The 27,525-nt window shown below is 49.0% G+C and overlaps 1 protein-coding gene across 5 annotated transcripts in view; it reads left to right on the top strand.

Annotated features, from left to right (window-relative positions):
* YPEL2 (yippee like 2) overlaps nucleotides 1-24,358 on the top strand; it is a 33,724-nt gene extending 9,366 nt beyond the window's left edge. The window contains exons 1-6 of one of the 5 annotated variants that reach the window (XM_041482865.1): nucleotides 430-444; nucleotides 785-920; nucleotides 1,644-1,957; nucleotides 16,516-16,559; nucleotides 17,294-17,402; nucleotides 19,484-24,358. In XM_041482865.1, the coding sequence (XP_041338799.1) occupies nucleotides 1,841-1,957; nucleotides 16,516-16,559; nucleotides 17,294-17,402; nucleotides 19,484-19,573 (360 nt within the window). In that variant the 5' untranslated portion in view covers nucleotides 430-444; nucleotides 785-920; nucleotides 1,644-1,840 and the 3' untranslated portion in view covers nucleotides 19,574-24,358. Of the gene's footprint in view, nucleotides 1-429; nucleotides 445-784; nucleotides 921-1,643; nucleotides 1,958-2,542; nucleotides 2,857-16,515; nucleotides 16,560-17,293; nucleotides 17,403-19,483 lie in introns of those variants that run through there. The other 4 variants (XM_041482864.1, XR_005956396.1, XR_005956395.1 and 1 more) reach the window with 4 other exon arrangements.
* The last annotated feature ends 3,167 nt before the right edge of the window (nucleotides 24,359-27,525 follow it).

The following is a 27,525-nucleotide window of genomic DNA, read 5'->3' as shown; positions in this document are numbered from 1 at the left end:
GCTGGACAGGAGAGGGGTGAGCTCCTCACAGGCTGGGCAATGAACCCTTCTGTGTCAGGATGGGTCCTGCTTAGCTGTGGCTGTAACTTTAATTGGAAAAGGTTAATCTGATTAGTTGGTATTTGCAAAAAAGCTTTAGGAATGAGCACTGCTGTGGAAGTGCTGACTGTTATGATAGATATAGATGTGCTTTATCAGCAGCTTGCCTGATGAGCAAGATGCTTTTTTTCCTATTTGACTGTGAGGGAGCTGGGTCCTGGAGAGCAGAAGAAAAATATTCAGAAAAAAAAGGGAAAAAGAAATGGGTATACTGTTGTTTTACGGGATTCTGCCTCCTGTTGAGCTCTGTGTGTGGTCCCAGGGAGAGGGAGAGGGAATATTTCCAGGAGCAGGGAGTGACAGGACAAGGGGAATGGCTTCACACTGATAGAGAGGAGCTTTGGGGTAGGTATCACCAAAAAATCCTTCCCTGTGAGGGTGGGGAGGCCTGGCAGAGGCTGCCCAGAGCAGCTGTGGCTGCCCCATCCCTGGAGGTGTCCAAGGCAGGCTGGACAGAGCTCTGAACACCCTGGGACAGTGTCCATGGCTTGGGTACCTTGAATCTGCTTTATCAGCCATGGCAAGGCTTGGGGGAAGTGTTGGAGGCAGGCTTTTCCCAAGATGTTATTCCTTGTTTTCTTTATTTTGGGGGTGGGTGGTGGTGGTAGGGGTGAAGTTGGTGTTGTTCCATGTTTGACCCACAAAGTGCAGGCTCAGAAACTGAGCAGAATCACATGTTTTATAGAAAGGAAAATCCTCCTGGGAGGAGCAGCCAGAGTTCATGATTAATTTGTAGAGCCTGCATGCACGCCATGGATCCGGGAGGGAGGGGAGCTGCTTCCTTTGTGCTTTTCCATCCTCAAAAGGAACACTTGTAGCTGGTAAGACTTTTATTGGTGTGGGATCTGAAAACTCCATTTCTGCCAACAAAAAGAGACCCAGACTTGAGCTGCCTTGCAGGTGCTGTCAGATGATGTTGGAGTGTAAAATGGTGTTTCCATGCTGAATAGGGTTTTTAACTGTCTCTTGCTATCAGGAGTAGTCTTCAGAGGCTGTGCCTTGCTTTGGCTGCTGTCAGATGTTCAGATTTAAAAAAAAAAAATAAAATACTGGAGTGCAGTTTATAGAGTAGCTTCTACCTTCAGAGCTTGCAGGGAGTTCTAAAGGAGAGTGTAATGAAGGAATCCTGCATTTCCCATGGGGAAAGTAGGGCAGAATGGAGAGAAAAACTGGTTTGGTGACTCAGGCCCTTACCTGGTGGCTCAGAAAACCCAGGTCCAGCTCTCATTTTTCCCATGGGCTGGCTCTGCTCCCCACTTTCTCCCTGGCTGGCAGAGCTGGGGTGGTGCCCCAGGGGGGTTTGGGGAGCAGGCTGGGTGGGAATCCCCTTCACACCTCTGCAGGCATTTCCAGAGGAAGTGCTGGAAGAATCGGTGCAGATAACAGCAGCAGGGAGGTGTGAGGGCAGCCAGCAAGTGAATAAAGGTCTGTGCTGCTGATCTAATCCCAGGCCATCACTCCTGTCTCCTGCTCCTAAATCCAGCCCTAAATCCCCCTGCGCTCTGCGACAGCGAGCTGAGTGTTGTGTCTGCTTTCCACCGCAGGTTTCTGTGGAACCCCCTGCTTCCTGTGCCCAAATCCCTTCCTCTGGAGCATCACCAGCGTGTGGAGCCTGCCCCACACACCCATCCCCTGCCAAACCACGGCCTTTACCTGCGTGTTCCGCTGTTTCCCGTGCGACCCGTCCTGCGGGAGCGCCTCCTGGGCCACCCCCGACTTCAGCCAGCGCTCAGTGGCTCCAATGGTGAAGATGACAAGGTCCAAAACTTTCCAGGCATATCTGCCTTCGTGCCACAGGACCTACAGCTGCATCCACTGCAGGGCTCACCTGGCCAACCACGATGAGCTCATTTCCAAGGTAGGTGCTGCCTGGAGCAGACGGTTCCCTCACGTTGCACATCAGTGGCTGTGGAAGTGCTTGGCCTTATCCAGCTGCCTTTTCTCCTTGGAAAACGGGCTCTCAGCCCAAAGGATCTATTTGTGAGCTGCTGGTTTTGTGTTAACTGCTTGGGGTCTTCACCATCCTCACAAGTGTACTGATCTCTTCACTCTCGTGACCAGGGAATGGCTGCAGCTGAGTCAGGGCAGGTTTAGGTGGGTATCAGGAGAAGGTTTTCACCCCCAGGGTGGTTGAGCACTGAAAGAGGCTCCCCAGGGTTTGATCACAACACCAAGTCTGTCTGAATTCAAAAAGCATTTGGACAGAGCTCTGAGGCACAGGGTAGGATTGTTGGGGTGTCCTGTGCTGGAGTTGGACTCAATAATCCTGATGAGTCCCTTCCAACTCATGGGGGGTGTTAGGATAAACTAAATTAAAAGCTCTCAGAGCCAGTAAATGTTCTGATGCAAAAGGAGCCTGCCAGCAAGAGGAGCTTGTTCTGAAGTGGGAAAACTAAACCTTCCCAGGGTCTGCTGGAGCTGTTGTGTCTGCTTTCCACCGCAGGTTTCTGTGGAACCCCCTGCTTCCTGTGCCCAAATCCCTTCCTCTGGAGCATCACCAGCGTGTGGAGCCTGCCCCACACACCCATCCCCTGCCAAACCACGGCCTTTACCTGCGTGTTCCGCTGTTTCCCGTGCGACCCGTCCTGCGGGAGCGCCTCCTGGGCCACCCCCGACTTCAGCCAGCGCTCAGTGGCTCCAATGGTGAAGATGACAAGGTCCAAAACTTTCCAGGCATATCTGCCTTCGTGCCACAGGACCTACAGCTGCATCCACTGCAGGGCTCACCTGGCCAACCACGATGAGCTCATTTCCAAGGTAGGTGCTGCCTGGAGCAGACGGTTCCCTCACGTTGCACATCAGTGGCTGTGGAAGTGCTTGGCCTTATCCAGCTGCCTTTTCTCCTTGGAAAACGGGCTCTCAGCCCAAAGGATCTATTTGTGAGCTGCTGGTTTTGTGTTAACTGCTTGGGGTCTTCACCATCCTCACAAGTGTACTGATCTCTTCACTCTCGTGACCAGGGAATGGCTGCAGCTGAGTCAGGGCAGGTTTAGGTGGGTATCAGGAGAAGGTTTTCACCCCCAGGGTGGTTGAGCACTGAAAGAGGCTCCCCAGGGTTTGATCACAACACCAAGTCTGTCTGAATTCAAGAAGCATTTGGACAGAGCTCTCAGGCACAGGGTAGGATTGTTGGGGTGTCCTGTGCTGGAGTTGGACTCAATAATCCTGATGAGTCCCTTCCAACTCATGGGGGGTGTTAGGATAAACTAAATTAAAAGCTCTCAGAGCCAGTAAATGTTCTGATGCAAAAGGAGCCTGCCAGCAAGAGGAGCTTGTTCTGAAGTGGGAAAACTAAACCTTCCCAGGGTCTGCTGGAGCCTGCAGTGCCTGGCTGTGGTCAGCACCGAGTTCCCAGGTCTCAGCTGCCTTGGAATAACTGTTCTGTAAAGTTTATTCAGCTTCTAAAATCTGTGCTCAGAAAAAACAGCCACAGCCAGAGATTTATGAGCTGGGCTGAGTGCAAATGGTGCTGTGAGCTCTGTGTGTGCAGCTTGAATAGTTCAGCTTCTTGGAGCACCAGGGGCAGAGGAGCTGTGCCCCTTGGAAAGGGGTTTGAAATGTAAATGTGGCAGCATCTGTGCCCTGGAGGTGAAACTGCTTCACCTTTTGGGCCAGCTGGGTGGCTCCAGGCTCCTGTGCCCAGCTGAGATGGGGCAAATGACTGCCTGCATTTTTATTTGGTGCCCTGGATGTTGTGTTGGGACACAGAAAGTGCTTTACTGGATGAGGAAAGAGGCTTGTTTTACTTGCTGTTTTTACAGTAGATTAAAGTTTGTGCTCTGCTTTTGTTTCTTGACACAGCTGGTGCCCAGCCAAGGAAAAGCAAAGCTGTACATTCCCAGTGCTTTCACCTTTGATGCTTCCTTCCCCTCCTTGTTCCATGTCCATGCTCCAATGCAGCCAGCTTTGCAGGTTAAGTAGCTTCCAGCAGGGCAATGCCAGGACTGCCAACTGCTTGGAATTTGAGCTTCTTTAGCCCAAGGCAGGCAGAAGCTGCCCAGGAATGCTGACTGCTAAAATATGGAAATGAGGGAAGCACAATGTGACTTCTGGAAGTGTTAACTCCAGTGTGCTCTGGGATCTGCTCCTTCTAAAAGCTCATTCTAGACCAAGGTGTGAATTAATAGTTGGGACCACATCGCTGGTGGAGCCAGCAGCAGGTCATGGAATTTGAATGCAAAGGGTTTGGGGTTTCAGGGTTTGTTTCTCAGGGTTGTAAACATGAATAAAAACACATTCTTTGTATAATTGGAAACCTTATAAAAGTAGTTGTGCAATCATGGCTTGTACAAGTGGCTGTTTGACAGAACAGAAGGGCAGTCCCTGCCTCAAGGGGCTTCCAAATGTGGAGGAACTTTCCCAGGCAAACTTAAATAGTGGTTTTTTTATCTGTTTGAGTTCAGTTTGCAGAAGGGCTCGGGGAGATGTTTCAGTTCTTTCATGACAGCCTTATGTTCACATCCCTGAAGCAGGCACTGCAGTTGCTGTGCTGGTTTCCCACATGAAAACGTGGCAGAGAAAAAGGGAGGAACGAGGATGGAAAAGGGAGTGGGAAACTGCAAAAATGGGAGCAGCTGCAGCTCATCCTGAACCTGACTGTGCCATGGGATCCAAACAGCCCAAATGACTCCATCCTTGGAAACATTCCCCACAAAACAGGCTTTTATGTAACAGCAGGGTGCTGGTGATTTGCCTCCATGAAATGAATTCCTGTGCTCCTTTTGCCCCGAGCTGTGCAGAGACCACAGCAGAGCTGGGCTGCTCTGCACTCCAGCAGCTTTTAGCTCCTCTGGATGCTCACAACTTACAGCACTGGCTGGAGCTGTTGGATGAAACACAAGTGGAGCTGAATCCCAGGGTTGTTCTGTTTCAGACCATGCTTTCATTTCCTCTCCATCTCCCAAGTTTCCCCTCTCAGCCCTTCAATGTTAATTTAACTCTGGTTTCAAAGTGTTTTGCCAGCACCAGGTATCCACAGCCCTTGTACAAATGTGCCTTGGCAGGGCAGTTTTTGCTCCCTTCTCTACTTCAGGAAAACCTTGTGCTTTAACAGGGGTAGAAGGTTTCTCAATAAACCATTGCTATTTAAAGAAAACAATCGATGCTGAGGCTTTTAAGAAAATCCAAAGCTGTTACACGAAGCCAGTTACCAAAATGTTGCTTACTTGGCCTTTTATCTCTTGCAGCCTAAGGGAGAAAGTGGTTTAGTGTGTCTGATTTTGTAACAGGATCTAAATTGTAGGTTGGACTGTCTGGCCAAGAAAGGCCTTATTGACTTAGGAAATATTAAGGTGATCAGATAAATTGGGTGGAGTGAGTCGTTTTCCTTTCTGTGTTCCTTTGGTGTCTGGCTTAGCATGAGTGGAGGTTCTTGTTCCCTTGGAGCAATGCATCATTTAAAAGGCTGTGCCAAATTTAGTACATACTCTTGTTTCACTGCTTTTTCCAGTGCATAAGTGGGCTGAGACTTTGGGAACTCAACCCTGCCCTGCAACAGATTCCTGTGTGACCTTGAGGAAGTCACTGCATGTCTTTGTTCCTCCTTTTCCCCACCTGAATTGCTGCTGCTGCTTTGTCCAGTCTGCTTGGAAGGTTTTGGAGTAGGTTCTGTCTGCTCCTCCAAATTAGTACAGGGTGTCCCAGCCCTCTTTGATTTTAATGTAAAAACAAAATCACCGTGCCAGGCAACTGTACTTAAAAATTATATTTCAATGCCAAAAAAATAAGTGAAAGGTACTTCTTGTTACAGGCACAACATCCCATGGTTTTTAGAATGTTTGAGAAAAATATATATTCCATAATCAATGTCTCCAGGAAGGAGACACAGGAGTTTTTCTTTTACATCATTTTCTAGTGAGGCCTGAGGGGAACAGCCAACAAAACAGACATTTAACAAGTAAAGTTAAACAAAGTTTTCAGACTGGCAGGGGTGATGCTGATTTCTACCTAGTCTGAGTTAGTTCAGCTCTTCCTGTTGGAATCCACATGTACTTGGTGCCCTTAAAGGAGGATGGGAACAAGAGCAGAAAGATCCAGGCCAAAGATGCCACTGAGTGTCTTGGGTGCTGATTTTTTGTGCTATGTGAGCAGTAATTCAGCAGAAATGTCCCCGATTATGGAAATATGTGGAGAATGTCTTGTGGGCGTCCTGCAGTTTCTTTTTTTCCCTGAATTAACTGTGATCCAACTGCTAAACATTACTCAGTGATGTATCCTCTGAAGTTAGCCCGAGGCTTGCTGGGGAAATTTAATGTTTTCCTTTGATGTCTGCATGGAACCTCGCTGAACATGAATGGGAAATTCTTCAGCACAAAAGGCTGCAGCTCCTCCAGGCTGAGAATTTAGGAAAAACCCAGCACTCCTGTGTGCCTGACTTTCTCATTTGGGGCCGGGTTGTTAATGAGGGAGCACTTAGAAGCTCTTTTTGATCTTCTCAGTCGGGAGTTGGGAGGCTGATCAGGAAAATTCCCTCCCAATCCTTGTGGCCTCTTCTTTTTCCTGGCTGCTGGAGCCTGAGCCTGGTGGTTCAGCAGCTCCTGGGGAAATTTATGGCTCGCTGAAAGCATCAAACTTTGCTCCATGTTGCAGCTGGAGGATCTGAAAAGGATTTGAGGCTTTGGTGCTTCCACAGAAGCTCTGGATGAATTCAGCTGCTTGGGAGCATTTGCTGCACCACATGCAGGTGAAAGGAGCAGCAGGTTTTGGGGTTTTTGGTTTGGCTCTTTGCTTTTTTTCTTTCTTTCATGTGGACAAGGCAGTGTTTAATGTTCTTTAGGGCTTTACTTCTCAGGAACCAGCTGATATTTGTAGCTCAGTTCACTTTGAAGATGTGAAGTTATTTGCTGGGTGGGGGCAACATGCACACAAGGTAGAACAATAAATGTGAAATTCCAAGGAGGTAATCCTTAACCTAATGGAAAAAGAGGCATTTAATAAGTGTCCAAGACATGTCTGAGGAAAATCCTGCATTTCCATCACAGGAAAAACCAGTGTATGAGCTGAGAGGGCTGTTCCCTTCTCAAGGGTGAAGTTCTTGGTTTTCATTACACAGATTTTATTCTTGCTTTAAAGTAGATCTTGTTCCTTCAAAAATATGAATTGAAGTTCCCAGCCCCACAGTAATGAGCTCCTAAGGCCAGGAGGAGCCATCACATCATCACACCTGAGCTCCTCTGGGCATGGGCCAGTGGATTTCACCAGGATTGCAGCAGTTCTTTCAGGAAAAGCATTTAGTCTCCATTTGAAGACTTCAGGAGGAGAAATTCACTGCTCCCTTTGGTCATTTTTTTCCAGTGGTTAATCATCCTTACTATTAAAAATCAGAGACTTTGAATTTAGATTTGTCTGACTTGTGCTTCTTGTCATTGGCCATAATTTTATTTCTTTTGCTAATAAAATATATCTCCAGTCCCTGCTCCTCTCCTATAAAAGGTCTGCAGTAACCAAAGTCACTCTTGATCAGTTTCTGGACAGACTAAACAGATTCAGCTCTGTCATGGTGCAATCTGAGTTTTTCCAGTTTCACATAATTTTTGTGGTTCTCTTCCACATTTTTAGCATTTCGATCTCTTTTTTAGGGATGGAAACAGAGCTGCTCTCATTGTTGCAGCCTCAGACTCTGCAGCAGCATCTTTTCAGCTCCCACATTTCATAATTGTATCAGTCTCACTGGCTCAGCACTGCACAGAAATCTTCTATTCATTTATTTGCTGTGAGCTCTTCACGCACCAGATTTGCCCATTTTATGCACATTTCTAGAAGCTGTCCAGTAGCTTTTGGATCCTGCTTTCCAGCTCTTGTTCCCTAATGAATTTGCCACTTCCAGGCATTATTCAGAGCTTGCTCTTAATTGCAAATATTAGAGTTCAAGCAGTAAGTGATAAACAGCAAAGCAGCTCCGGGAAAAGTCATTATGAGATTTTTTAGCTCTCATTTCACTGCTGTGAACGTGAGGGGGGAAGGCACCTTGTAATTCTTGGCTTCCATGAAGTTTAAAATTAAATGCAGGTCGAGAGGATTTCAGTGCTCAGTAGAACAATGTGTCATCAGAGCTTTTCCTCCAGCGTTTTCAGCAGGAGGTGCAGCCTTAATTCCACTTTTCCAGGCAAATCCATTCCCAGAACCCTTTCCAGGCAGGTTGGTGTTGGCAGGGAGGAGGGCAGAGGGTCTGGGGTTGTTATTTGAGTCCCCAGCTCTGTGTTTGGGAGGGAATAAACAAACAACGAGTGCCCTTTGCAGGGAAAAGTCAGGATGTGAAACCCGAGCTGGGCAGGGAGAATTTGTGGTGCCCATTCTATAATGCAGCCACTTAAATTAGATCCTTCTGTCCTGTGGAATTGCTTCCTCTGGGGTTTACCCTACAAGTGTTCCCTCAGATCCTGCTGTCCATAATGGCATTGGAGAGAGTCAGGATCAGGTTGTTTTATTTAGTCAGGATATGGTTGTTTAATAGAAAAAGCCCAAGGCAATTTGTACCTCCTTGCATAATTGTGTTTATGCAGCAATTAACTGCTGTGTGATTTTTAAAATATTTCGTTCTGTTCCAAAAGAAGGAGGAAAAAGGTAATAAATCACAGGGGTTTAGAATTCCCTGTCAAGGAGGAGGAACAAGGTAAAAATGGATTTTTCTAATCCATCACTTTCTTCATGGAAACAGCTCTCCTTTCATCTGCTGCTTCCTCTGCCTTAGAATTGATGACCTGGGCATAAATAAAATATTGCTCCCATTTATTATCCAGGGAGCTGCCAGGGAGGAAGGACAGTTGAATCATCAGGGTTTTTGCTGCAACTGCTGCAAATCCTGAACAGCAAATCCTGAACAACTGGAGCTGGGAGCTGGGGAGGTCTGAGCCCTCCTGGGAGCTTCAGCTGTTGGTCCTTGCAGTTGGAAAAGGAGGGAATTCCAGCAGAACCCAGGGCTTGCTCCTGGGAGGAGCTGCCCTGGGAATTTCCCTTGCAGGTGTGTGGTTTTAATCTGATTTATGGTTGTAAGAGCAGCCCAGGAACAACACAGAGCTCTGATTTAATCTGTAATTTAATCACACAAAACCATGGGGGCAGTGCAGGGGGGCTTTTCCCACCTGCTGCCTTTGGGGACAACACCCCTGAGGAGTCTCTGAGGATAATTTCTATTTTAGAGCAGCAGGAAATGCTGTCTGAGGGCTTCACACGTGCTTTGGGGGAGCTGTTGTGTCTGGCAGCCAGCAGCACATCCCTGCAGGAATCCTCTGCAGCTTTTCCTCATCCAGCAGGGCTGGAATGGGCCAGGATTGAAGCTCAGGCAATAAGGAAACTCTGCCCAGTCTCCTCTCTTAAAATGCACCATGGCAATCACAGCTGTTAGGGTAAGCAGCAATAACAAAGGTAGAAACTGAGGCTGGGTACCTGGAATGGGGAGATTTAAAATCAGGATTAAAATCTGATTCCAGCTCAGCTCTGAGGACACATCCTCAGTAATAAAATGAATTTTAGTAGCAGAACTTCTTTTGACAAGACACAAATATTGAGGATTTAGGTGAGGGATTAATAAGGGAATGATAATTTCAATAAATGGTGAAATTCTCAGCCATGAGGTGTTTGGTGACTTCATCTCCCTGCAGGGACACAGGGGAGCTGCTGCCCTGGACAAATCTGCTTTTGCTGAGAAGCAAGTCTGCCCTCAGTGTCAGCACTGCTGCTATTATGGGCTGCATTAATGGTAAACAGTGCTCCACTGATACGTGGACACTCACTATTATGCTGCTAATTAAATAACTTGTTGCATTAGCAGTTTCCATCTTCCATCCCAGCTCTGTGTTTATCTCCAAAACCCATGCAGCAGCAATAATTAATGTGGAAATAAAAGGCTTTATTCTCCCCCTGCCCCTGCTTTTTAAAATGACTGGATTGGTGGATGCTTTGAGCCTGGAGGAAAACAGCAGCACTCAAAAGTGAGGGGATAAAACCCACGGCAAAAATTACATTTTTCATCCCTGTGTACCCAGAAAGGGCTTTCATTGTCACCTTCTGTGGTTTTTCACAGTAAATAACAAAATTCTCTTCTGTGTGCCAGATGTAAGTGGTGCCAAACTCATCCCAGCTCTGGGAATGCTGGTTTGGTTTTTTGGTGCCTGTTGGGAATGAGCCATGGAAGTGCAGGGATCAGGGTTAAGCAGTGCCCAGGCTCCCTGCTCTCCTGGGATTCACACTCACACATTCCTGCTCTGCTTTTCTCTGCCCCTAAATAAATTGGAGTAATTGCTTTTAAAAGTAAACACTCCATCTGCTCTTTCTCCCCGCTGTATTTCCATCCTTTTTCATCTTAAAGTCAAGTTTTGAATCACAGCAGCAACCAGAGACTGTGGAAATCACAAGAGAAGCCCCAAAATATTGTGAAGTTTTATAGAAGTCATAAATCTGATGTATTTTTTTTTTATTTGCCTTCAGTAGTTTGCGCCCTCAGCCATTTGCATTTTGAAATTTCACTTTGAAGTCTGTGAGCTGGAAACTCATTTAAAAATAAATAAGAACAGAGTCCAGGAGCCCAGGGCTTCAGGAAGGAGGGGGAATAGCAGAGGGCTTGTGATAACAGGAGGAGAATTCAGTGTTGTGCTTGAGGTGAGTCAGGACAGCCTGGCAGGGACAAGGGGACAGAGACCAGTTTGCAGCTGTTTTGTGAATTTTGGCATTTTTTTAGGGTTTGGCTCAGGATTTAGCTCAGCAGAGCAGTGTCTGAATCTGTGGTAGAAATCCAAGTGCTCGAGGAAAAGCCTCCCCCTCGATTTTAGGGGATTTGTGTTTCCCTGAGTGCTGCTCTTCATTAATTGCAGAGCCCCAGAAGAAATTCTCTTTTCTCCCTTCTGCAACTGGAATATAAAATCTCCCCTTTGAGAGAAATCCCCTGCCCTGCCCTCTGGGTCTGGATTAATAACTGGAAATGTGCCCCTGGGTCCTGACCCATTTAAATCCCTCCATCTTCCTGGGCAGCACTGACATTCCAGGGATAATGCTGCCTGTCCACTGTGCTTCATGATATTTCAGCATTTTTGGGGAATCTTGTGAAAATGAGGATTTTTCTTGGCTCCAGCACCCAGAAATGTGAGAGGATGAGAGAATCTCCCTTTGAAAACCAAACTAAACTGGATCAAAAAAGTCCTTATTGAAAAGAATTTTAAAATGAACCATTCCTTAAATTTGCCTGAGGGTTTTAGGGATCAGGAGGCTGTTGTGTGGCACTGGAACACTGGGATTTCAGAGCACAAGGATTCTTGTAGGTTGGAGTAGGGCTGGGGGTTGGATCAACACCTGGGAGGCAGAATAAAAATTTGCAATGATATTCCTATCAGAATAAAACCAGGCAAAAATCCTTTCATCTGTGCACCTTCCTGCATAACCTGAGCCACAAAATCTGGAGCTGTTCTGGGCATGGAATGCAGCAAATCCTTGTTGTTCCCTGTGCTTTTGCACAGCAACACAAACTGCAGGGGAATAAAGGCCATGCTGAATTAATTGAATTATTTCAGAGATGAGTTCGGTCCACTAATTCCATATCGACTTTGGGCTTTAAATAGCATTAAGGACCCGTGGTAAAAGTCAATTAAAACTCAGGAATGCAGCTGGAGCAGGGGAAGGTCACATCTGGGCACGAGGTGCAGTAGTGGAAGCTGTTCCCTTGGCGTGGGTCTGTGTCTGGTGGCACTGGAGCAAAATTGAATCTGTTTAATCTGATCATGGCCTGCCCCTTCTGTGGGGAGAGCAAGGTGGGATTAATGGAGCCTGAGGAGGTTTCTGTGGGATCTGTATGTTCAGGGACCAAGCAGTTGAACTCCTGCTCCCCTGGGAAATGCTGGAGTGTGATGTTGGGGATGGTTGGAAAGGAGAGCCTGGAACCCGCAGCAGGAATTTGCACAGGTTTTATTTTCCATTTTTTTCCCTGCTACACATTCTAGGGCTCGTCTTTTTAGTGAAATTAAGTTCAGTCAGGCTTGGAAGATGCCCTGAAGGGCGAGCTTGGTGTGGGATGTTGGAAAGCAGCAGGTGGGAATTGGGATTAAGATGAGCACAAGGAAACCTGGGTTTGGGGCACATCTTGGTGCTCACACTCCTGTCAGGTTATATTGACACCACATTTTGTGTTATTTAAAGGCCTCCTCTCCCTGTTCAAGCTGTATTTTATGAGAACCTCTCCTCCTTGGATGCTTCAGGGTTAGATCAGCAGTGGGAATAGATAAATCTGACAGTGCTGTGCTGTGGCTGCAGTAACTCAGACCCCAAAGCTGGGAAATCAGTGACCCCAGAGCTCTCTGGAGAGTCCTTGTGTGGATTCCTCAGGCACAGATTCAGTGCCCAAGGGTTTGTAACATCCCTTCTCTCGGTGCACCACTCTGCCCTGTGGGGATAGCACAGGGAACATGTTCTTTTAGGAAAATCCTGGTTCCTGTGCTTGTTTTTCCCCTGACACTGCCACCCCTCATTGCCCAGCACCCTCAGCTCCCTCTGCATCCCTGCAGTGGAATTATCTCAGGAGCAGCCTGTGAAGGGGCACACGCTGTTCCCTTTCCCTCTTGGACCTCTCTGGGACCAGCTGCCTTTTCATTTCTGTTTTATTGGGTTGTTCCAAGGCTGCCAGCTGGATGTAGGTGAGCAGGATTTTCTCTGCTGCAGTCTGCAGGGAACGAGCATCACCGTGCAGCCATTTAGCCCTGGCAAGTGCTTCCTCTTTTTCCAGATGATTCCAGCAGCTCTTTTTGTGTTCAGCCTATTGTCAAACAGCACCACAAAGACTTGGGGTGTTAATCCTGTCATCTGTTCAGAGAGTGGAGCTGCTGAGTGGGCTGTGCTGTGAGAGAGGAGCTGCAGGTGCTGTGGAGTTTGTGCCTTTCCCTGGCACAAACTCTGACATTCCTGGTGGAATGTCAGAACTCCCTCCTGTGTCTGCAGTCAGCAGAGAGGGGAATGTGCCAGAGCAAAGGTCTGGAGCTGGGACAGGGCTGGTGGGGAGGCACAGCCCTTCCCTGCATGGCTCTGCCAAGGGCACCCAGAGCAGAGGATAAATTGATTTACCCAAACAGCTCCCAAGGCTGCTGAGCAGGGCAGGTTCATGGTCCTGCAGGCTGGCCCCATCCCTGCTGGGCAGGAGCTGGCTGTGGCTGCTCCAGCAGCATCAGTGAAGCCCAAGGGCCTCTCTGCAGGCTCAGTCTCCCACCAGAGCTGCAGTTCTGTGCTCTGCCTCTCTGCCAGCACTTTGAGACAGCTCCCTGTTCCCCAGGGCTTGTGTCTGCCCCACAAGCACTCCTGTGTCCTTTCACGGGCTAACAAAGAGGGAAAAGCCATTCCCTCAGAAAACATCTGGTTTTTCACACAGTTATTTCACTGCTCTAATTTGGGACCAGCACAGCTGAGGGGCCATAGAGTGGCTGCAAATTGGGTGGCAGGAGCTTCTTAACCCAGAGCAGCTGCCAAAGCATCTTAACATGGAGCTTCTGCTGTGAGAGGAGAGAGAATCCTCTCCAAAGTGCTGACTCCGGGCTCTGCTTCCCAGCTGGTCAGCATTCCTTGGGCCCTGCAGCTTTGGGATGCCTCTCTCCTGAGCACCCAGGAGTGGGGAGGGTTCCTGAGCTGGTTCATCTCCAATCCCAGCAGCTCGAGGTGGCTTTTCAGGGGGCTCAGACAGGGTGGGGAGGTTTGGTTGTGTTGCTGGCACATCCAGGTGTGTTCCCAGCCAGACCCTGAGCGTGAGCAGGGCAGGGAAAAACACGTGGAGCTTGGGCTTCCAGTGGGAAACAAGAACAGAAAGATCCTTTGCATTTCTTTCAGCTGGAAAGTGATGCCAGGAGCTGTTGTTTCTGGGTTTCAGTGGGAGGGGGATTGAGATGCACCTCTGAGTGTGTTATCAGGAGAATCTGCACAGGGAAAATGCAGAGCACAGAAAGTAGGTCTGGCTGCTGGCTGTCACTTCAGTGCAGATCAAGTGTGTTGTGGAAATCTTTGTGTGTCTCTTAAAAAAACAAACAAAACAGCAAAAACAAATACAGGAGCATCTGCTTGTGTATAAATAAACCTGTTTTGTTTTTTTGGGGTTTTTTTTCTGATTTTGTAGTTCCCATTACAGCATATGCCAATTTTTCTGGTGTGCCAAAGAGCAGGAACATCTCCAGGAAATGCTCAGGTTACAGCACCCAGATAAAAGCTGCCTGTGCCACCTTTATAGAGACACAGCCAGCAGAGGACAAATGCACTGGGGAACTTGTGGTTACCAGACTTCTCTTCCTGATTTTTATATGCTTTGCCAAATCCTTTGCTGGCTGGAGGGTAACTGTTGAGACAGCACTGAAAGCTGAGCAGTGGTTTGTTAAAAACTCTGCTTGGGCAGGGGGTAAATAATGTGATTTTTTTTTCCAGTGACCACCCTTAGATACCCTCAAGCACTGGTTTGAGCTGGGAGGAAGGGCAGGCAGCTCTGGAAGGATGCTGCTGTCCCTGGGAGTGGAACAATGTCCAGTGAGCCCCAGCACAGCTGATGGGACTGGGTTTGTTGTTTATTAAAGACAGACCTTTGCACAGAAAATCCTATTTCTGTACCAATAAAAACTCTGCTCCCACAGTTGCTGTTACTGGCAAACTCAGTCACTTGGGTGTTTTTGGAGAAGTGTTTCCTGGGAAGGACTGGATGGTGAGAAAGCTCCATCTGCTTGCATTTTCCTCTGGTGGCACAGACGTGGCTGTGGGACTTTGTGCTTCATCCCTGAGCCTTTCCCATGGCAGCAGGGACAGGCAGTGCCCTCCTGTTCAGGCTGGCTTGGACCCTCCTCTCTGAGCAGGGAATCATCCTTTGGGTGCCCACTTTGCCCCCAGCTCCCTGGGATGGTGCAGGGTGGCTTTGGCAGCAGCAGGAGCACAGAGCTGCAGAGGGATTAAAAGAAGCTTCTCTAATAAATGCAATTACACAAACATGCTCCAGCCATGTGTCCTGTTTAATTGCTCCCCAAGAAAAGAGGCATTCCTCGGGGCACTGCTTTTGTCTGAGTCAAAGAGATATCCCAGTGCCTCAGGCATCCTCTCTGCATCCACAGGAGCTCTTCTGTGCCCTGGGTGGCAACTAATATTGGGCTTCAGATTCCTCTGGAGATCAGTTATCCCTCCAGGACGAAGGGAATTGTGTGCCAGGCAGGGATTTGTGGCTGGCAGAGCCCTTGCTGCCATGCAGACCTCACAGGCAGCTGGCACTGCTGGCTGTGGCTCCCTGCCCCGTGGCATTTTTGCCCTCTGAGGTGCCTCTGCTCCATGGAAAGGATCCTTTTGCAAATGGGGATCTTCCCAAGGAAGCTGGCAGGGCTTTGGCTGCCTCTCCACGAGGAGTTGGGCAGGTGATGGAAGGGGACAGCCCAAGGAGGGCAGGGACCCCCCAGAGATTGTTTTGTATGATGTGGGGCTGCTCTTGACCAAATAAATGACCATTGTTAGAGGTAAAACATGAATGTTTCTCTTTTCCCTCAAAATTCTCTCCCTCCTTTTAAGGGTTTTTGGTCTGAGGTTTTAAGAAAACCACTAAACATTCCAAGGTTCCTGGTGAGGTGCAAAGTAAAGCAGTAAATGGTCCAGAAAAGCTGATTTTTGACTTCCCCTGTCCCTCAGTGCAGACATTCCCTGAGGTGTCCCACAAGGTAACCTGTGTGCAGCCAGCCCTGCCCTTGCTCACAAGCACCAAATGTTTAATTCAGTGTGTGCCTGTCAAAGCACATTAAAAATGCAGGTGGCACTTGGTGCCTGGCACTGTCACAGGGAGATGGCACAGACCTGGCACTCTGGGATGTGCTGGGAATGCCTGCAGTGGGAGATGGCACAGACCTGGCACACTGGGATGTGCTGGGAATGCCTGCAGGGTCCTGCCAGGCTGGCACTGCCCTGATCCCCCCCAAACTCTGCCTTCCTCTCAGCTCCTGGGGATGTGCCTGGGCTGGCTGGGCTGGGCTGGCTGCTCTGTGCTTCTCTTGCCTGTGTTCACCTCCATCCTGCTGGGTTTAGTCCCAGTCCCGAGGATGTCCCAGTGGGAGGTGAGGTTTGCACACACCTTTTGTGGAGTGCCTGGAGCTGTGTCTGTGTGCCCAGCTCCTGGCACAGACACATCCCAATCCCCCAGCTCAGTTCAGCATCTCACTCTGCAATTCCCAAGGAGAAATTCATGTGCAAGTGCAGTTTGAAAAGAGATTCAACCCCATTTCTGCAGCCTTCAGGTGAGGCTGAGTGAAGTTCATAAACACCACAAGGGTGAAAAGAGATTTCCTGGGACATGAGAGAGAAAACTCAACTCTCACTGGGCCTGTATGAAAACACTGGGAATTCCAGGTGTGTCCTGTGGAAAGGGCAGCTTTGGAGCTGCAGAACAGTTGCCTCTTTCCTCTGAAGCAGCCAACTGAGCTTTGTTTTCTTGCCTTGCAGTCCTTCCAGGGCAGCCAAGGACGAGCGTACCTCTTCAACTCCGTGTGAGTACCCAGCGCGCGCGGGGGGATTTAACAAAACCCTCCTGGAAAAGGGAAAAAAAAAACCATTTCCTTCAGAAAACCTCTGCCTGGGAGTTGGGAGCTTCCTGCACATGGCTGGAGGAAGAGGCAGAAACAGCCCCTGATTCATTTTGGAGTCGTGTAGGGGTTTCAGATAAGCAGCAAGGAAAAGGTGATTTTTTTCGTCACCAGCCTGAGGAATCAGAGCTAATGGCTGAGTCATTCTCCTCTCCCAGGATGTAGTGGGACCAGAGAACCAGAGTTCTCTAAATGTGGAGATAGATGATATCTAAATATGCACTTCATAAAAACTGAGTATAATTTTCCCAGTGACTGGAAATAGTTTTGGGGAGGTCACTGCTGCTCTGTCTTTCAGCACAATGGCTGATTTCAGTCACATTTTTCAATTTTCCATTTGGGAAAGTAAAAGTACCGTACGATCAATTTTGAGAATGAAAATCTCTCTCAAATGCCTAATTAGCACAAGTGACTAGAGTGTTATTAATCTCCTGCTCAAAGCTTTCATTGAGTTTTTTAGTTGAATAAAAAATCCCATTTTACCTTTTCATTCTGCTCTGGAGTTGTTCTGGGCACAGCTGGGAAACTCAGAACCTCCTGCTCGTGTTTTCAAACACTGCAATGAAATCATTGTCAGCTTTTTTGGAGCATCCTGACGTGGAAGGGCACTAATGGGGAGCACGTGTGCTTTGTCCCAGAGTTAACGTGGGCTGTGGCCCTGCAGAGGAGCGGGTGTTGTTAACGGGACTGCACGCCGTGGCAGATATTTACTGTGAAAACTGCAAAACCACGCTGGGCTGGAAATATGTGAGTATTTGTGTCCCTGCCTCTGCCCCTGGGGCAGCTCTGCTCCAGCTGAGGGGGTGGAAGGGTCATTTTGAGAGCCCAAAATGCAGGTTTTCATCCGTGACCATCTTGTTTTCCTGCTGCCTTGTGTGTGTTGCATTTAGAGAATCAGCTTTAATGTAATTTTATTTTCATTAAGAATTTACACCTGGTTTTGGTGGGTGCCCCTCAGTGAGCTTTAACATAAATGAGGATAACTTCAGTCCTGTGGTTGACACTTTTTTCCTATTATTCTGTTAGATGTTATCAAGGTTAATAATGGAATGCTCCATTAATCCTGTGTCCTTCCCACTGGAAATGCTGTTGAACACGAGTTTATCTGTTTGCTCTTCAAAAATTCAATTACCTTCCAATAAAATCCAATGTTGCCTCCTAATTTCTGCTTCTGGAGGCCCACACCATTTTGTCCAAACGTTGTCACCAGTGTCTGAACTGGTGCAGGATTTAATGTTCTAGAAGCAGGATTTAGGGTTCTAGAAACAAAATTTAGTATTCTAGAAGCATGATTTAAGATTCCATAAGCAGGATTTAGGATTCTAGAAGAGCAATTTAAGATTCCAGAAGCAGGATTGAGGTTCTATAAACAGGCTTCAGTATTCTAGAAGCATGACTGAATATTCCAGAATCAGAATTTAGTTTTCTAGAAGCATTATATAAGGTTCCAGAAGCAGGATTTACTATTCCAGTCTCAAGATTTAGGATTCTAGAAGCAGGGTTTAATATTCCATAAGCAGAATTTAATATTCCAGAAGCAGGATTTAGTATTCCAGTCTCAAGATTTAGGATTCTAGAAGCAGGGTTTAATATTCCATAAGCAGAATTTAATATTCCAGAAGCAGGATTTAGTATTCCAGTCTCAAGATTTAAGATTCCAGAAGCAGGATTTAAGATTCCATAAACAGAATTTAAGATTTCAGAAGCAGGATTTGGGATTTCAGAAGCATAATATAAGATTGCAGAAGAAGGATTTGGGATTCTGGAAGCAGGATTTATGACTCCATAAGCAGAATTTATGACTCCATAAGTAGAATTTAATATTCCAGAAGCAGGATTTGGGACTCCAGAAGCAGAATTTAAGATTTTTTCCTTCCCAATTTTCCTGAGAGCCAACAGGAAGACCTGCAGTGAATTTACACCTGGTTTTGGTGGGTGCCCCTCAGTGAGCTTTAACATAAATGAGGATAACTTCAGTCCTGTGGTTGACACTTTTTTCCTATTATTCTGTTAGATGTTATCAAGGTTAATAATGGAATGCTCCATTAATCCTGTGTCCTTCCCACTGGAAATGCTGTTGAACACGAGTTTATCTGTTTGCTCTTCAAAAATTCAATTACCTTCCAATAAAATCCAATGTTGCCTCCTAATTTCTGCTTCTGGAGGCCCACACCATTTTGTCCAAACGTTGTCACCAGTGTCTGAACTGGTGCAGGATTTAATGTTCTAGAAGCAGGATTTAGGGTTCTAGAAACAAAATTTAGTATTCTAGAAGCATGATTTAAGATTCCATAAGCAGGATTTAGGATTCTAGAAGAGCAATTTAAGATTCCAGAAGCAGGATTGAGGTTCTATAAACAGGCTTCAGTATTCTAGAAGCATGACTGAATATTCCAGAATCAGAATTTAGTTTTCTAGAAGCATTATATAAGGTTCCAGAAGCAGGATTTACTATTCCAGTCTCAAGATTTAAGATTCCAGAAGCAGGATTTAAGATTCCATAAACAGAATTTAAGATTTCAGAAGCAGGATTTGGGATTTCAGAAGCATAATATAAGATTGCAGAAGAAGGATTTGGGATTCTGGAAGCAGGATTTATGACTCCATAAGCAGAATTTAATATTTCAGAAGCAGGATTTGGGACTCCAGAAGCAGAATTTAAGATTTTTTCCTTCCCAATTTTCCTGAGAGCCAACAGGAAGACCTGCAGTTGACTCTGTCTCTGTGGGCAAGGCTCAGACTTGCACCAGCATTCCCAGATCTGATCCATGACGTGATTCCCACCCAAATTCCACCTCAATCTCACTCTGCTTCTGGTTTCATTTTAGGAACACGCTTTTGAAAGCAGCCAGAAGTATAAAGAAGGCAAATACATCATTGAACTAGCTCACATGATCAAGGATAATGGCTGGGATTGAGTGCAGGGCCAGCCCCAGCAGCGTGCACGAGATGCCATCTGAACATTATACCCAAGAGTGAGAGAGTGACTGAACGCTTGGTTCCATGCATTTAGAGGCTCTGCAATCCAGGAGCATCTTCACACCCTTCTCCATCTTTATTGGTGACTGGCCTCTAAATTTCTGTCTCTCTGTCTCTTTGCTTTGTATCTGTTTGTGAGTTGACCCTGGCTGCTTCTCTCTCTGTTCTGGCGTTGGCTCAGAGAATGCACCGAATGCCCGACAGCCATTCCATGTGCCCAGTGCTCAATCCAGCCTGACCTGGGCTCTCCTGGCACCTCCCAGGTGGGGGAGGAAGACCCCGAGGTGTGGGCAGGAGAAGGTGGGAGAGGGGTGGGGAGTGGGGCCGGCAGGGGAGCCGTCGGAGGGTGATGCTGTGTTCTCCTTTCAGTCCTGGGCGAGCAAGGCTTGAAACCATCTCCTTGTCCAGATGGACAGAGAAATACCTACTTGTCTAAATGGATAGAGAAATATCCACTTGTCTAAATGGATAGAGAAATATCCACTTGTCGAAATGGATAGAGAAATATCCACTTGTCTAAAAAGGACAGAGGAATATCTCCTTGTCTGAAAGGACAGAAATTACCTCACGGCTGCGTTTTCTCTCCGAATCCATCGGTGGAGCCTCAGCCCGAGGCAGAACCAGTTCCCCCCACAATCTGTGTTTCCTTTGCTATTTATGAACTCCTTGTTGGAGGGGGCAGGGCCTGGAGGCTGGAGAGATTCCCTGCCTCTCCTTTTTCTGGCTGGTTCAGGGTAGGGAGGCTGAATGTCCCAGTGGAGCGTGGCCCTGGGGAGCGTCCCCACGGCTGGAGAAACCAAATCCTCACTCGTGAGCCCTTCAGAGAGGAGGAGAAAACCACTTCAGGCACGAGGAGGCTGGAGCTGCAGCCTAGAAAATGTGGAGGGGTGAAAAAAGGCACGTGTGAGGCAAGGAGGGGGAAATTCCATAGAGGAGGATGGGGACACGCAGTGACAGAGGGTACCCTGGATTTCCTGGCCTCCCCTGAGCACCCTTGGTGGTGTTTTACCAATCTTTCACAAGTGCAAGGAGGAAAATGCTGTTACAGAACATTTTCCTGGAATGCCAGGCTGCCCTGGGGGGGCCTGGCACAGAAATGGGGCGAGGAGGGAGCTGAGTTGCTGGCAGTGGTGTTGCACAGGTGGATATTTCAAGCCCTGAGGTATCCTCCCCAAACTGCCCCCCCTTTTCCCACTCCCAGAAACCCATTTTGCAGGCACGGGGAGAATGGGAAAGAATAAAAGAAATTCAACATCTTCCCACCACCCCTGGAATGATCTATTGAGGGGAGATGTGGGTGTCAAAACTGCAAGGGACAGCGAGTCCTTCCCATTTCCATTTGTCCCTGGTGATTCCCGAGGGGATGTGGGGAGGGGGTGTCCTGTGTGTCAGGCCAAAATGAAATGAGGAGTTTGCTCTGCAGCAGTCCAGCTGGTGCATAACCCAGGACTATGGAGCTGAGTTCGTTTTGTCTCTCCCCGAGTGAATTTTTTTCTTTTTGTTGGCAGAATTCTTCCAAGTAGGTTAATCCATGGGGGGAAATCTTCCTTAATCCAGAAGGAAAGCGTGTTGTGCAGGGCGTGGTGGCTCCTTATGAAACAGAAGCTTTGGAGCTGTGATCTTTCTTCACTGGCCCCCAGCCCCGAGAGATTCCAGGGGGCTCTGGAGGAGTCATTGGATGTTCACTTGGCAGGGAATGGGAACAGAGACTGTCCTTAAGGATCAGGCTGGAATTTAGGGTTGGATCCTTGTGCTAAAAGCCAAACCTGATGAAGCAAAGGTTGGTTTTTTTCTCTCTCTCAAAGCTCTGTTCTTGACAGCCTTGGAGAAATGAGGTGGAGTTGGCTCCTGCAGGGGATGGAGTTTGTGACCAACCTGTCCAGAGGTGGCTTCTGCCCTCACCCTCCTGCTCTGGCTGTGTAACAATTGCTTCAGCTTTTGTTTTGGATTGTCTCTGCTTCTGCCAGCCACATTCCCTCTGTGACAAATCCAGCAAAAATCAAAAATTCCACAGCACCTGCTGTCTTGTGGGCTCTGGCACTGCCCCGGTGCCATTCCCTGTCCTTTCATTGAGGATCCATGGCAGTTTATTGGGTTTTGATAGTGGGAAGTAATTCCTGTTCTTCAAAGAGCTCTTTAGTCTGCACAGAGCCTTTGAAGGAGCTGGGAGAGGTAAGGGATCATCCCAAACCCTGTGAGGCTGAGAAGAGCACACAGGGCTCATGGTTTGATGTTGGTATTTGGAGTGACTGCTGATCAAAAAGCAAAATAAAAGGCAGGGCTGTGCAGAGAACTGCTCTGAGAAATGCCAGCTCCAGAGAGCTGGAAATGGTTTTATCCCTTCATTTGGGACAGAAAAGGACAATGCCCCATCAGACCTGGCTGGTTTTTACTGGTCACAGGTGTTGGGCTTGTAATGACAACCAGTCCAAGCTTGAATAGGGCGAGGTCTTAATCTGCTTTTAATTGGTTTTGTCCTGTCAGTCTGGTGCTCAGAGCCTTGAGCCCTGGTGGAGCCCAGTGTGTGTGGCTGTGCCTGTCCCCAGCAGCCAGAGAACTCCCTGGGGAGTGGCTGTGCTGTCCTGCCCAGGTGGGAGAGGAGAAACTGTCCTTGTGCAGCTCCTGTGTGTGTCCAGGGAGCAGGAAGAGCTTTGGCTGCCTGCTGATCCCCCTGGGAGCTGGGGGCTGGCAGGAATCTGGGAGCTGTGCTGGTGACACAGAGTGACACACTCAGAGATAACCAAAGAACTTTTCTGCTGAGCTGAGCCAGGTGGGGCCTTTTCCCAGGAGAAGTGGAGGTGTGGCCCATGGGAGCTGCTTTCCACGGGCAGCAGCCTGGGGAAAACACGGACAGCAGTGAGATTTCCTCCTTTTTTTGGTGTCCAGCCTCGTGTCTGGGCAGCTGTGAGCACCCTTGAGTTTACATCCCCCCCTCTACCCCAAAGCTCAGACTTGATTAAGTTTTAAATTGTTTTTGCTCTGGTGTGAAATCCTGACCCCTGTAAGAAATATTCAGATGATAATATATACAAGGCAGAAAAAAAATAACCCCCAGACGTTACCTTGTGAAATATACTTTTGTAAATAATATTTAATTTTTTTTTAAAGAAATAATATATTTGGTGCTGTTTTCTCAGAGCCCCTCCCTGAGAGCACTTTTTTTGTTGTTGTTGTTGTTTATGACGATCCTGTTTCCTTCTGTATTTGTTGGAAAATATGTTTAAAGGGAAACAAAACCCATCATTTACGTTGTCCTCTGAAGTGGATCCGTGTTTCCTGTGGATGTGGCAGGGGAGGGGACAGATTTGGTGGCTGGGCTGGGGACAGCAGCCCCCAGGGGGGATATTTGTGCTGGAGGGGCTGCAGGCACTCAGGAGGGCTCCGGTTCCCCTGTGGCTTTCCCAGATCCCCTTTGCTCCCAGCAGGAATCCCCTGGGCTCCCCCTGTCCCTGGTGTGGAGGATCCAGGCCTGGAGTTTCCCCTTGCACCAGGGTTGGCTGGAGAGCAGCAGGTCTGGAGCTGCAGGAGTTGGGTTTGGACAGGAGCTGCAGCCTCGGGCAGCAGGGATGGAGCTTTGAACCCAGTGTTGATTTTAACCCAAACCACAAATCTTTGGATCCTGGTTTTATTTTTGAGGGGAGTTTCTTTTCGTTGTTGTTTTGTTTTGTTTATTTTTTTGAACCAGGCTGCTACGTAACAAATTAGAGTAAAAGTTTACCTCTCTTGGCAGTAAAGTTCATTTATTTTGTTCTCCTTTCTGTCTTTAATCTGCCCCCTTCTCACCCTCCTTCGTTTTTATTTCATTTGGTCTCTTGTTTATCCCAAAGTGGACCAACAGCACAAACCACTGGACTGTGTTTTGCTGAGCAAGGAGCTGTTCAGGAACTGTTGCAGTTCTTTAATTCCCTGGGTTTGGTGCACACGACTTCAAAGCCCAGAGGAACAAAACCACCCCTGCGAAATGAACCCCGCTGTTCTCGTGATGATCAAGTGAGAATTCTCTCTCTGTGTGCATTTTTCTGACTGCTCTGTGAGAGTGTGTGGATCATGCATTTCACTGCACTTCCCTGCTTTGGGAGGAGCTTCCAGGTGAAGCAGTTTTGGGATGAAGAGGGGACACCAAACACCAAGCTCAGCTCAGTGGGAAGGAGCTCTTCCCACCACGGGAGAGGCCTCAGTGCTCAGAAACAATCAGGTTAGACAGAGATTTTCTGCAGAAATCCTGGTGAAAAAGAACAAGCAGAAGAGGGGAAACGAAATCATCTTGAATTCAGAAAAATAAATAAATAAAGAATCAACATATTTAAATGCAAGCAGAATGGCATTGTGTAAGGTACAACCACAAATAAGCTGTTCTCATCGTTACAACTGTGTGTATCCTTTGTTTTGTTCTTCCTAAGGAAATGGGAATGCTTTCCCCACTGACAAAACTAAGGACAATATTTCCAATACCAGCCTGTCTATGGATGCTCTTGTGTTTACAAATTGTGTATATTTTTATTTCTTTGATCTTATTTTAATTTTTTTTTTTTTTTGCATATTCTTTCAGGTCATTTGCTTCAGTCATAAATGCAATTGTTTTGTTTTCAAATAATTGGTTTTCACCTTTTCATGTATTTGTACATTGTATATAGTTCTTCAGTATTAGAGGGAGGCGTATTGTTTGTCATATTTACAATATGTGTTGGTGCTCATTTGAGAAAATAAAATTTTCAAGTACTAAAGCTGCTGGTCCAGGTTTCTGCTTTTATTCTGTGCAAATCCCTGAAATCCAGAGCTGCTCCCGGGGGATGGGAAACAGCAACTCCTGCTGCTGCACCTCAGACACCTCCACAGCTGGAAGGCAGTGCTGTGTTTGGGATTTTGGGATGGGTGCATGCAATCCCTGCTCATCACTGCTGGAGGTGACAGGGCCCTGTGCCCTGTCCCTGTCCCCGTGCCCTCTGTGCCCTGTCCCCATGCCCTGTCCCTGTCCCCATGCCCTGTCCCTGTCCCCGTGCCTTCTGTGCCCTGTCCCTATGCCCTGTCCCTGTCCCCGTGCCCTCTGTGCCCTGTCCCTGTGCCCTGTCCCCATGCCCTGTCCCTGTGCCCTGTCCCTGTCCCCATGCCCTGTCCCTGTCCCCGTGCCCTCTGTGCCCTGTCCCCATTCTCTGTCCCTGTCCCCGTGCCCTCTGTGCCCCGTGATGCTGAGCACCCTTAATTCCCCATCTGGAGGGATGAGGGAGGGAGGGATGGATGGATGGATGAGGGAGGGGTGGATGGATGGATGGATGGAGGGATGGAGGGATGAGGGATGGATGGATGGATGGATGGATAGATGGGTGGATCATGGAGGGATGGATGGAGGGATGAGGGATGGAGGGATGGATGGATGGATGGATGGACGGACGGATGGATGGATGGATGGATGGAGGGATGAGGGATGGATCAATCCCCGGTCCCCGTGAGGTGACAGCGCTGCCGGGTCACCGTGACCTTCCCCGTGGCCAGAGCACGGGCTATAAAGAGCAGCGGGGCCGAGCTTGGGGCAGCTCCCAACTCCTCTCTCATCCCACCGGCCACAATGAGGGACTTTTTTTTTTTCAAAGGATGATCACGAAGCTAAAAATACAGCAGCGCCAGTGGCCTTTAATCCCGGTTCAGGAGCAATCTGACACTCCTGCTCTGCTTCCCAGGCGGCTTTTGGGAACACAGGGACGCTGCCAGCTCCTCTCCATGGGTTCACTCCATCCCTTTCCTCCTGCACTCGGGGTCCAGCCTCACGGATGCCCCCGGGCTTCCCCAGCGCCTCCTTTCCCAGCGGGACCGCGGCTCCCTCCGAGCGGGATTTCGCTGACAGGGAGGATTTACAGTAGCGCCTTCAGGCTGCCAAACACGCCGGGGATATTTTTACCCGGCTCCAGGGTGGGGTATAAATAGAGCCCAGGCCGTTCTCTGTTGCTGACCGAGAAATGTCCCACAGAAGCGGGCCAGGCACGAAGGAAATGTCACCTGAACGTGGTCACGCCTGGGGGGACTCTGGGGGAAATAACAGAGCCCTGCTGCCACCCCTCTCCCTGTGGCCCCCAAAACCCACAGAGTCCTGCTCTGTTTTGGGGAATCTGGGGGTGTTGTGAGCACAGACTTTGTCCAGGGATGGGCACCTTTAATTAAACCTCTCCAGGATGAAATCCCTCCATCTGTCAGGGCACCCCAAGTCTGTAAAGGGGATCAGCCCTGTGAGGGCAGCACGGGGGGGACTCAGGGAAGGACAGCAGCGACAGAGGGTGACAGACACCCCGTGCCCTGTCCCCGTGCCCTGTCCCTGTCCCCATGCCCTGTCCCTATCCCCATGCCCTGTCCCTATCCCCGTGCCCTCTGTGCCCTGTCCCCGTGCCCTCTGTGCCCCGGGATGCTGAGCGCCCTTAATTCCCCATGGGGCCAAAAAAGCCACTTAACCCTGTTTGGGGACAGCTCAGAGCTGAACTCAGAGCCTGACCTGGGGCTGAGCTCAGGCCACGGCCCGAAAGCTGCACCTGAGAGGGGCTGGGTTAGGTTAGGGGGATTCCTGGAGCTGGGAAAGGCCAGGGAAGGTGGGATGGGAGCGATGCCATGGCCTGGGCAGTGGGACAGTCCCTGCAGTGGGGTCAGAGCTCTTGGTTTCACCAAAACCTTAATTTGCTCCTCTTGGCCCCACAGCAGCCTGGGTGTGTCCCTGAGAGACACTGTCCCTGCCCTGGGGACAATGGCATCCCAAAAAATCACCTGCAGGGTCTGTGGGCAGCTCCTGGCGCTGGGCTTGTTCCTACAACCCCACTGGAAAAGCCCGAAGGTTTTAACCCTGTGTGGTGCGGGCAGTGGGAACCCCCTGGGGTGGGGAGGGGACAGCAGATGCGGGGACATTTCTTGTTCCCCATCCCAGCCGCGAGTCCTGCAGGGAAAATCCCGCCAGGAAAAAGCATCCTGCTCGGCATTTCCCACCGCGAGCATCCCAGTGACAGCAAGGGGGACAGCTCCAGGCTGTCCCTGAGCAGTGGCCTTGGGAAGAGCCCCCAGATCCCTATCAGGCCGTGGGATGGAGGTGGAAAACGCCAGGACCGCGTGGAACCCCCGGGGCTGGGGGCAGCGGGACCGGGCGGTTCCCGCATCCCGGGGCGGGGAGGGAGCAGCCGCGGGTGGGGATGCGGGACAGCCCCTCCCCGGCTCTTGATTAACCTGCAATTAGCGCCGGGCCGAGCCGAGCGGGGCTATTAATAGCCCGGCAGAGAGAGCTGAGTCAGGCGGCAGCAGCCCCGGGTTCCGGCAGCGGCTCTGCGAGAGGGATGGATGGATGGATGGATGGATGGATGGATGGATGGATGGATGAGGGAGGGATGGATGGATGGATGGATGGATGGATGGATGGATGGATGGATGGATGAGGGAGGGATGGATGGATGGATGGATGGATGGATGGATGGATGGATGGCCTTTAATCCCGGTTCAGGAGCAATCTGACACTCCTGCTCTGCTTCCCAGGCGGCTTTTGGGAACACAGGGACGCTGCCAGCTCCTCTCCATGGGTTCACTCCATCCCTTTCCTCCTGCACTCGGGGTCCAGCCTCACGGATGCCCCCGGGCTTCCCCAGCGCCTCCTTTCCCAGCGGGACCGCGGCTCCCTCCGAGCGGGATTTCGCTGACAGGGAGGATTTACAGTAGCGCCTTCAGGCTGCCAAACACGCCGGGGATATTTTTACCCGGCTCCAGGGTGGGGTATAAATAGAGCCCAGGCCGTTCTCTGTTGCTGACCGAGAAATGTCCCACAGAAGCGGGCCAGGCACGAAGGAAATGTCACCTGAACGTGGTCACGCCTGGGGGGACTCTGGGGGAAATAACAGAGCCCTGCTGCCACCCCTCTCCCTGTGGCCCCCAA

The sequence above is a fragment of the Pyrgilauda ruficollis genome, unplaced genomic scaffold, assembly GCF_017590135.1.
Source record: "Pyrgilauda ruficollis isolate IOZ18807 unplaced genomic scaffold, ASM1759013v1 scaffold59, whole genome shotgun sequence".
Classification (NCBI taxonomy): domain Eukaryota; kingdom Metazoa; phylum Chordata; class Aves; order Passeriformes; family Passeridae; genus Pyrgilauda; species Pyrgilauda ruficollis.
The sequence above is the reverse complement of the archived record's forward strand: the minus strand, read 5'-3'. Positions and strand labels throughout refer to the sequence as shown.